Raw genomic sequence first — 10,763 nt, forward strand, 5'->3', positions numbered from 1 at the left:
ACCAGAATCCAAGCAGGACATGTGACGGGACATCAGAGGACATATAAGAGCGTTGACGCTGTTTGTCCACGCACACACTCAAACATAAACCGTTTACGATGAGATTTCTAGCGCCACTTTTTGTCGTCCTTGCTGCGGCACTTTTGCAGTCCGGTAAGATTATTTCATCAACTTGGAATTTTATTTACTTGTATCATTTGTTGTGCTTTGTTTCAAAATGCATTCTTATCAATGTATTTGTTTTTGCTGCAGCTTTCTCTGCATCGCTGCAGTCTGTTGAAAAGGAAAAGGTTCATCATGGTGAGTAGTAATTTGTAAAAAAAAAAAAAAAAAAATTATTAGGTTATCACAATTATATGTATTTATTTTTCTTACAGATGCGCTGACAGAGCTGAAGAAAATAGGTAATGAGCATTTCTTTATTTATATTTGAAATGTAAATTTGCCGTTTATATATATATATATATATATATATATATATATATATATATATATATATATATAGCCTCATTTGCTGCTTGTACTGTAATTTGCCACGGGATGATTAAATTGTTGAAAATATTTTTTTGTTGTTTTTTTCAACACTGAAAACAGAACAATTATGTCTTGCGTTGTCATTAATAGTATTTAAAATATAATAATAATTGTCTTGAGTTGTATATTATCATGTACATATTACTATTATTATTATTATATATTATTTTTCTGTGTGTTCAGATCAGCTGGAGTTTGAGGCCGCTCAGAAAGATGAAGCCGCTCAGCTGAACGGTACGATTCTGTTGTGTGTGAGTGAATGCATTGAATTCAAGTGACATCTGTATTCTAGTTACAGAGAAGCAAAGTGAAGACGCCCGCTACCTTGGTAAGTAAAACCCCAAACATCACTTCACAACCTCACCCAGGTTTGCGTGATAACATGGAATGTTTAATATCCAAACAGGGGCTGCTACAGATGAATCTGGTAAGAATTCAAATATTACTAATAAATCGTGTGCACGTCTAATATGCATCAGTGATGTTGTTTCCACAGTGGAAGCGCACAGTGAGGAATCAGTCAGTGATGTAACAGGTAAGTGCAGCTACATATATGGACAAAATAGTAGCACTGTGTAAGTAATGTGCACGTGGAATAATATGTGAAAACTCCTGTTGCCAGTAAATATATAATAATAATTATGATTTGTTTCCATAGTGGAGGTATACAGCGAGGTTCAGAGCGATGCAGCAGGTGAGTACAACACGTGCTGCACACATAAATATTACATAACACACCCATAATAATTAATCCCCCTGGTCTTCCTGCAGAGGGAGGCCGAAGCTCTTCTGACGCAGCAGCTTCGGAGAAGGGTAAGAGTGGGGGATTGGACTGTAGGTGGCGACTAAGCCCACTTTGAGAAAGTAGTGTGAAATATCACATGACCTTGTTGTGTCTTTGTACAGGTGCAAACTGTCCGTCCTCAGAGGAGATGGTGGCAGATGGTGGGAAGCACACACTCTACTCAAGTTAGAAAATGTGTCACGTTATCAAACAAGTAGTCATGCCATTGTTGTCCTCCAGAGGAACCGCAGCAGTCATCTGCACGCCCAGAGAGCACTTCAGGTAAGGAAAGTGATCAGTGAAATTAGGCACACCCAAAATGAGGTGAAATATTCATGATTTTTCTCAGCTCTCCATTACAGTGGTAACTCATCCCACATGTTGCAAGCCGTACACGTATCAAACATTATTCCGCACAAGATAACACAACATAATGTTGCACAATATTGATACAAAACTTGACCTGTCCAAACACGACACTTTAAAAGACACGATAAGACAGATAATTAAATCGATGTTGTGTATTATTTGCATTTAGTCACGCAACTTGTGCAGATGTACCTAATTTTCTTTCCTCATGTTTCAACAGAAGATGACCGCAAGGATTCAACCAAGGAACAAGGTGACCGCACACTCAGTGTCTATATTATGTAAAGACTTTTTATTACAGCTGGCTAGGTTTCTCGTCAACACTGTGTGCCATTTTATTTTAACGGTATAAAAATCTTGCCATGGAATCGCAGCCTATCAGTGTCATGTTTACAAATCCTATCCTCACAACTATCTTGTTTTGTCCGCAGTGGCCTGAAAATCGGGAAGAGGTTCAACTTAGCCTCAGCAGGTGCGTCCCACTACACCAATGTGCCCCAATGCAGTTTAAGTAACTCAGTGTGTGTCTGTGTGTGAATGTGTGATTATGCAATGCAGCATGTTGTGGGGGAAACTGGACACAGCCAGTCTGGGCCAGCTGAAAATAGTCAAAACCCCTTTATAGGCCTTGGCTGCGAACACAACATTTACACATACCACACTTGCGGCTTTATAAAAAAAAGATATTTTTTTTAAACAAGTTGACTGAAAAGTGCCAACAACAATGTGATCACTGCAAAGATGACCAAATCTTTAGACTGGCTCTAAAATGTAGGACACAAACCAGGACAGTTCTCCCTGGTGCTTATTGTTCTGGATTTATATAGTAACTATATTTGCTCGTGCTACTTTTTGCAGTGTTAAGTGAAAGAATGGTGTGCTTGTTGCCTGTATACACAACTATGTCAACACAAATTATTGTACCTGTTTGAGTAAAACCTGTTGAGTGAGTTCCGATTAAGAAGGGAGCTAAATGTAAGTCATAGTTCATGTTTCTAATAGGAATTTAACTGTGACTTTTTATGTGGGTGTGTGTTCTTTTCCCGCCTAATAGACGAACTCGAGCGAGAGCACGCATCCGCATGGAAGGGAGCACTTTGTACAGCGTGGAAGCACCAATTAAATACTAATATATATATTTTTTCATGTATTCAAACATTATCAAGCGTCATGTCTTGCCAGCTTTGTCAAATGAACACAGCAACGTTTTAGTTCCGGAAACCACCGTGTTAAGTTTGGAGATTTTTTTGGGGCAATTTTCAAGTTGGACTGGTTTAGACTAATTGGTTGTTTGTTACTGGTAATCTCCAAATATTCGTATCAACTGCTCACTGACATTCCTGTGAGGAGGCAATTTAGAGTCTTGAGTGAAACTAACATATGCATTTGGAATGTGGGAGGGGGCCAGAGTAAACTGAGAGAACCCACGATAGCACAGGAAGACATGAAACTTGATACAAATAGGCTAAGATTCAAACCCAGACTCGAGCTAACACTGAGCTAACCACCACACCACTGTGTTGTAATTTTCCAGTTTCCTTCCTTGTAAGGCATCCAAAATATTCACACTCAGAACCCAACTTTTATTGTTGAACTTTGACACAACATTGTTTCTTGACTTTGTCCCATTAATAACGTGGCTCAGTATGTTCATATTTAAAAAAAAAACAAAAAAAAATAGAAAATTCTTTGGTAACTAAAGAGCAAATGAACCATTTTAAGGCAACTAGAGCATTTACACAACTACCAATGGAATGCAACGTCTGTTCTCAAATGCAAAATAGTGCTTTTTCAATTGCCAGCTAAAAGAGGGGGGAAAAAAATAAACCCGCTGTAGAGGCAATTGGGCACCTGTGTGTAAATGTAACAAAGGATTGATAAGGTAAACTGGATTTCAGCACATTCTTGGTTTCACATCCAATTCATGTAACGATATTGTTCAGTGTTTCAATAGCTGGCGCTGATAGTTCTCGAGGGGCACGTATTTGGCGAAGTCAGCCATTTGCTTTCTGTACCTCGTTTTTATTGGCCTGGTGCATATTCTAAAAATAGCTTTGAACACGCCACACTTACAAGAAACGATCAAATATCACACTAAGCATGGACACTCTTGTTGATTAGATGCACAATTCGCTTTTTGCCTGCCTCTCGTTCTTCTGTCTTTAGCAATATCATGAGTCAAATGTTTGTAAATATGATTTTCTATCCCTCAACAGTGTTGTTTTTTTTAAATGTATTGAATACATTGGTCTCACTGCAGGAGTATACCAATCGTTTAGAATCTGACTCAAACAATAACCTGGTTTTCAGTTCATATATATAAAAAAAAAAGCTTTGCATCTACTCCAGCACATGTTAAAGCCGAGCTCTGCATAAGTCTAATACTGCATTTTAATTCTGATTCTACCTTTTTGCAAAATGGAGTTAAAACAGTACCGTTGTATTTACAGAACTGCAAAGTTAAAAAAAAAAAAAAGAATGTACTAGTAGTTGTTGCCTTTTACAGAATGAGAAGACATGAAAAGCAAATGAGAACAAAGAAATGCAACAAGTTTTCTCAATGGGAGGCCCGACTGGAAACAAGCAATATATTGTGGGCTGTTGCATGACGCCGCCGTGAACCAAAAGGCCTATATCACAAGTCCCACTAAACATCAAGTATTTTTTTCCCCTCCTTTTCCATTGGCTTGAGGTGAACCCCACCCAACTGCACTCCTCTCGTTGCACACCGGAGCGGTCGTCGTCTTCTCTCTCTTCTCCCCAGCAGGGGACCGAAGGCTCACATGGTGCTTTTGAAGGCATACATGAAGATGGCCATGATCGCGGCGCTGATCAGACCCGAGATGGGTACGGTGACAAACCAGGCCATGAAGATGTTGCGGAACAGACGCCAGTCAACCGCTTTCTTGGAGCGAAGCCAGCCCACGGCCACCACAGAGCCCACCTGACAAAAACATTCCCCTTGAGTCGAGTGCACTTCCTGTTTACTGGAGCCCTGGCCACACTTGACTAAATCCAGTGTGAGCGTAAACCTACCTTGCAGTGTGTGGTGGAGACGGGCAGTCCGATGTTAGAAGCCACTACCACGGTCACAGCCGACGCCAACTCGATGCTGAAACCACTGCGCAAGAGACGAAGGAGGGAATCAAAACAAGGCTTTTGGGCAAATCCTGTTCTGTGCAATGGCTGGAAAATGTTTTTAAATTAAATTGCTAATTAAAAATTGCTGTGCTAATGCAGTATATGTAATTATTGTAATGAAAAAAGTAAGAATTTAATAATTGGCCAATTGCTTAATATGTTAAAGGTTATAATGAAATAATTTATAGTTAACCCAATTGAAAAAAAAAAAAATACTATTGGCTTTACCTTGATGGGGTAATGGGTGTAAGGTCCCTGCCCATAGTCTGGATGACTCTGCGGCCCCACACCCACAGGCCCATGCAGATGCCCACACCTCCGTAGAGCAGCAGCCACATGGGCGTAGCATCGTTGGACGTCACGCTGCCGCTGCTGTAAAGCAGCCAGAGCGCCACCAACGGGCCAATCGCGTTGCTGCACGACCCCAAAGGGAAAGGTCAGCGCCAGTGTCTTTGAGTAACACATCACCCAATGTCAAACGGACACATACCTGACATCGTTTCCTCCATGAGCGAAGGAACCGAAGCAGGCGGTGAGAATTTGAAGGAACTGGAAGAGCGTGGACACTTCGGGTTTGTCCGCGTCCAGTCCATCCTCATCCAGGGAGCTCTGGGTACTTCCCGCGTCCTCCTTTCCCATCTCCAACGCTACGTCATCCTCGCCGAGGCCTTCGGGCGTGGTGTGCTCGGCCACGGCGTTGCAGTAGCTGGTGTAGCTGTCCATGCGTATGCGCTTTCTATCCTGGCCCTGCCCGGGCGCCCCATCCTGGGGCTCGCCATCCTTGTTCTTGAAGTCGCCGTGCATACCGATGATAGCCATGGTGTAGGATGTGTAGCTGTTGTTGCGGCGGATGGGTCGGTCGCCGCCCTCGCCCATGCAGTCGCCGACCTTAGCCAGATAGAGCTTGTGCAGGAGGTCCTTGTAGAGACCAGAGTCCTTGTGGACCGTGTGGTACTGACTGTAGCCGTTGCTCGGGATCTGCGCCGGCCGGTTATTGAACTGGGCCTGATGGGCAGAGCCGTTGCTGTGCTGCTTGGGGACTGGAGAGCGAGATACGCAAGTTCAAGACATCTGGATTTTATTGTACAGATTTTTTTAGTTAAGGTGGGGAAATAATTTTTTTTTTTACTATAGTCAACTTACCCCCATTTGCATTGTTACACTCGGTTTCATCGGACTCCCCGATGTCAAAGGCCACCTTGCGCTCTTTGACTACTTCAGTCTCGTCGCAGTCTCCGATGTTGAACGCCACGCGGCGCTCCTCGGAGGGGGGCGGGGCCGCGGGGCTTTCCTCGTCAGTCGAGGCTGACTGCACGTCCTTGTCGGTGTGTTTGAGAATGGGACAGTGGGGTTCCTGCAGCTCGCTCTTCTGCATGAGGGGGCTCTCTGATGGGCTGGAGGACTTGATATCTCCTAGCAAAGGGAGGCGAGTTGAGAGTGAGACATTCCTTGGGACTCATCCAAACAAAGTGCAAGTACAGGACATGGGGCTCCTTTCATGAGTGCACAACCAAGTGAGGGGAAAATACTGTTTGAAAAAAGGAATCAGATGACAAGTAATGTATTTACACGACCCCTCACAGCTTCCCTTGTAAAAACTGTCTTGTCGCTCACATGACAAGTGTTTGTGGATTCAGTGATCTAGTCCAGCAGGGATGTGAAAATGTGCTCAAGGGCTCTATTTTATAATTAGATAGTTGGTCATTCCCAATAACCTGTAAATTGAGGTCTCACTCTTTGTACACAATGTTGTCTTTGTGCGAAATTAAATTTCATTGATCAAAAGTTTTAGATGTATTTATAATTATAGAGGTGTGTGGATGCAGCTGACAAATATTCTGCATGTGTTCTGAACTTTTGGCTGCTTGTATTGCATCATCCAAACTGGTTGTGACCAGAGCGAAGATGCTCAGTCACGTCACAAACGTCATCCACTTACGTTCAATCTTGTTCTTCAGGCGGGGGCAGACGACGAACCACACCACCAAGGCCGTCAGCACCGCGAAGCCGAGCGAGATGAGCAGGACGCCCCACCAAGGGAGCTTGTCTAATCCCAGCACTGGAGGACCACCAGGTACACACAAGACACACAAATGGAGTAGGAGGAGGGGGGAAAAAAAGGCAGGTTTTTAAACAAACGGGCAGCGGGCGCCACTTTCTTTTGTGGGCAGCTCAGTCAGCTTTAAAAGGGGGATGGCCACTTGCTCAAATTTTTTTTTTTTTTAGTAGAGACCGGAGTGGGTCATTAACAGTTAGTTCAATGCAATATAATCACGATGTCACTGGTACGGAACAATCTGTGATTTGAGCTGCACAATGCAATATGATCACGACGTCACTGGTACGGAGCAATCTGTGATTTGAGCTGCAGCGGTGTCTCAATACTGTCTTTGACAAGTGGACACGCGCCCTGCCCTGGCTGTGCTCCGTATGTAAATATTAACTTGACGGCCTTGTTATGTAGTTCTAGTTAAACATGCGTACCCCCTTGATCTGAACGCTTATGTAACAGCTATTAAAAAAAAACAAAGTGTAAAGAGCAACAATGTTAGCATGAAGGGCTGACAAGAGCACAGAAACGAGGAGTTCCTTAAAAGGTGACATTTCAATGAGGAGTGAGAGGGGAGGGGGGAGCAAAAAGAGCACCTTGATGCCAGCACTGCAGCAAGAGCTGGTGCAGCTGACGTCGGCACGATGCAGTGCGCAGGCACAACGTAACGACTTCAACCTCCCAACCACCTTTTCGGTGGATAAAAAAAAAAGTGCTCGTGGAAGAAAAGCAAACAGAAATGGCGAGGCCGATACGCGTTCGAGGGCAGAGTTCTCGGTCTATCTCGGCGTCAGCTGGGTCACGCTGCAGCAGGAGACCGCAGAGCACCTCGCTGCTGTTTATTCGGTTATGTAAGAGAGCTGCACGGCCTTCGGAGTGGGCGTGGCGTGAAACGAATAACCAGAGGGATACGGTTCTGTGAGCAGCTGAGCTCGCTGCCCTTCACGAGGCTCATGTGAAGTGCGAGATGTTCACAAACAGGTGTCAGAAGAAGGAAAAAAAATAAAGTGGGTTTTGGGGGCTAGACGTTATTCACGTCAGTCCGCCTGTGTGTCATTGTGACGCAGTTACGGGCTTCCTGCAAAACAGTCCCGCCGCAGCCATTAAGTGGGATGGATGGGACTGCGCAGCAAATGGAATTTTAACCACCGTGCCATTCCGCACCCCTCCCCAAAAACCTCCTCACACCGTTATACAATTACACAGAGTGTTGTTTTCTCCCTTCAGTCAGCCGCCAACTTTAATTACGCAAGTGACAGAGAGAGTGATATTTTATGGACACGTGGGCGACTTAACCCAACGTTTGCCCAGCCAAGCTCTGAGGAGGGAAAAAAGGTCTTTGAGTTCAGTATTAGCACCTAAAAAAAAAAATCATAAATCAATATCTAAAATTAGCTACCCCTGGGGGGATGGCTCATGAGTTGGTTCCAGGAAGCAAGCTTAAATTGAAAAACAACAAAAAGTCAGTTTTATGCCGCTGCCTAGTGTCACCACGGTAACAAATGCCGAGGGGGTGTTTGTTTTTTCAGAGTAACTCAGGCAGTAAATCCCCGTCCAGCCAACCGCATTGAGCTCTCATCAATGGAGGCTGGTGCGAGGGTCGGCTTGTTCCCTCACAATGACACTGACCCAGACACGCACTCGCTCTGTCTGGCGTGCAATAAGAGGATTTGTTTACTGCAGTTTGCACAGCTCTTTCCTTCAAAATGTGACTTTTTTGTTCATTTCCAAGGCTCCTTGACTTGACTATAGGTCAGCTGAGCCTCAACTTGCCCAGTGATCGCATTGGCCTTGCTGACTTGGTCTCTGCCACTAGTGTGTGTGTGTGTGTGTGTGTATATCAAGTGCTGGAATGTGTCCTGGAATGTTTGCTATCCTATCGTGCTACTATGATAGCATCTGAGGCCTTATCACCAACTGCACTGTCCTTGCTTGGCTATACTGTTACTCAGCGGAGAACATACTGAGTGGCAAAAATTGTGCCTCAGAAGGCATTTGTTAATGTGTCTAAAATGAATTTCCGCACCTTTTTTTTTTTTTTTTTTTTTAAACCCAAGTACAATTGTACAGAATGTGCCTGGCTAAGCAGGCTCATGGGTTACGATGAAACCACAAGTGTATCTGGTCCTACTCTGGCCTGTAGCCACCATTTAATGGCCCAGGCCAGCTAACATCTTGTTAGGCCCTGTAGAGAGAAGAACACAAAAGGAGCAAAAGTTGCTCGTTTAATTAAAATGTTTCTCGACGTTAAAAGGGGCAACATGTATTCAGAAAAGGTTACGTATGATTTCATAGACCACAAGCATTAGTGCAAATAAAAGCACACCCTTGTTACTTCTCTTTTCCTCTTCTGTGTGAGAAGGCCACAGACAGTGACGTCAAGACTTTAAGTGAATTCTTATTTCCGTCTGCCTGCCGTGCTCCGCTTTTAACATTTTCATTCAGCCTATGACCCACTTCCAACCACAAGCGACCAAGAAAGCCCCGAAAAAAAAACATGTTAAAATAAACACAAGTTATGAGGATAAACAGTCTGGTTGAGCCTGGAATATGCGTGGGCACCCTGCAGTCTGCGTGAGGGAGCAGTTATTTTAAGCTGTGGCCAAGGACAGACGCGGAGAGAGACGTGAATGAGACCAGACGGTGATACTTACTCGGCGCTCCAGTGAACATGATGGAGAACAGGTTGATTCCCATTGTAATGGCGTAGAACACGGGCAGGGCCTTCAGTCCGTTCGGCACCGGGTCTTTCTGCAGAGAGGAATCCCAATCAAATATTCCCAATCACTCCAAGGAAAATTTCCTTCGTATATCACTCAGTGATCTAATCTCAAACTCACCTTGTGCAAAATAAAAACGCGCACAATGTAGAAAACCACAGCAGACGTCATGCCAGACAGAAGGGGACTCAGAAACCAGGACGCGACTGCAAAATAAACAAACAGGCTAGTTAAAAACATCAGTCAGGATAAAAAAAAAAAAACTGACACAAGAGCATATTAGTCAACAATGCGAAATTTCCATCCATTCTTCCTCTTCATCAGGTTACCAATAGGAAACGCTTGCTAAATATCGAGTTACCGCAAGCATTAGTAATTAGAGACTACGGTGTGCCTTTGAGTCTGTGTTGCAGGGATGGGCTAAAAAATGTGTTTGTGGAGTCCAACAATTTGGCAAATGTTCTTTAAAAACTACCACAAGGCTGTAGTTTCTTATTTGCATCGCCACAAGTCATTCTAACAAACACCAGGCGTGTCATGTGACTTACCAATACGGAGAAGCTGGAGCCACCTGACTCCCTGCTGGCCTTGGGCTACTAAAGAAAAGCCGATGGTAGCACCAACAATGCAGTGTGTTCCAGAGATGGGCAGCTTGAGGAAGGAGGCAGCCAGCTGCCACACAGCAGAACCTGAAGACAATCGAGAAAATTCAGCTAGCTGCAATTGTTTTTTTTTTTTAATCAGAGGTGTGACGCCGATGCTCACCAAACATGGCACTGATGTATCCGGCCATCAAGACACGTTCGGAATCGGAGCTGTTGTACGTGGCCACGTCGATGATCCCCGTGCGGATGGTTTCGCTGACCTTGGCGCCGAGGAGCACCGAACCCAGAGTCTCGAACACGGTGGCCAGGATGCAAGCCTGCTTGAGGGTGACCACCCCGGAGCCCACCGCAGTACCAAATGAGTTGGCGACGTCATTGGCGCCCACCGAGAAGGCCAAGATGAAGGCGATGATGAAGCCGATGATCAGAAGCCATAAGTATTCCGTCAAGGGGCCCTGCGTCGCTTCCACGATTGCAGTCACCGTTGCAGTCACGGTTGTCATTGTCGTAACCATTGTAAATGACCTCGTAAAACTAATAACACTATAAATATACAAACA

At 44.4% G+C, this 10,763-nt stretch overlaps 1 protein-coding gene across 1 annotated transcript; it reads right to left on the reverse strand.

Annotated features, from left to right (window-relative positions):
* Positions 1-3,249: 3,249 nt before the first annotated feature.
* On the reverse strand, positions 3,250-10,718 carry slc20a1b (solute carrier family 20 member 1b). Its single transcript, XM_049739050.1, has 10 exons — positions 10,364-10,718; positions 10,147-10,287; positions 9,719-9,804; positions 9,533-9,629; positions 6,768-6,887; positions 5,972-6,241; positions 5,319-5,868; positions 5,057-5,242; positions 4,724-4,808; positions 3,250-4,631 (listed from the first exon to the last, which is right to left on the reverse strand). The coding sequence occupies exons 1-10, from the start codon at positions 10,716-10,718 to the stop codon at positions 4,467-4,469; spliced, it is 2,055 nt and encodes a 684-aa protein (XP_049595007.1). The 3' UTR covers positions 3,250-4,466.
* Positions 10,719-10,763: the final 45 nt, after the last annotated feature.

The sequence above is a fragment of the Syngnathus scovelli genome, chromosome 13 (assembly GCF_024217435.2).
Source record: "Syngnathus scovelli strain Florida chromosome 13, RoL_Ssco_1.2, whole genome shotgun sequence".
Taxonomy (NCBI): domain Eukaryota; kingdom Metazoa; phylum Chordata; class Actinopteri; order Syngnathiformes; family Syngnathidae; genus Syngnathus; species Syngnathus scovelli.

Bases quoted from the DNA above. Each gene is read 5' to 3' on its own strand.
- slc20a1b (XM_049739050.1), bottom strand. From the start codon at position 10,718: ATGGTTACGACAATGACAACCGTGACTGCAACGGTGACTGCAATCGTG. The intron at 9,630-9,718 runs GTGAGTTTGAGA...TCCTCTCTGCAG, and splicing joins GCGTTTTTATTTTGCACAAG to AAAGACCCGGTGCCGAACGG. The intron at 6,242-6,767 runs GTAAGTGGATGA...TCCCTTTGCTAG, and splicing joins CCTGAAGAACAAGATTGAAC to GAGATATCAAGTCCTCCAGC.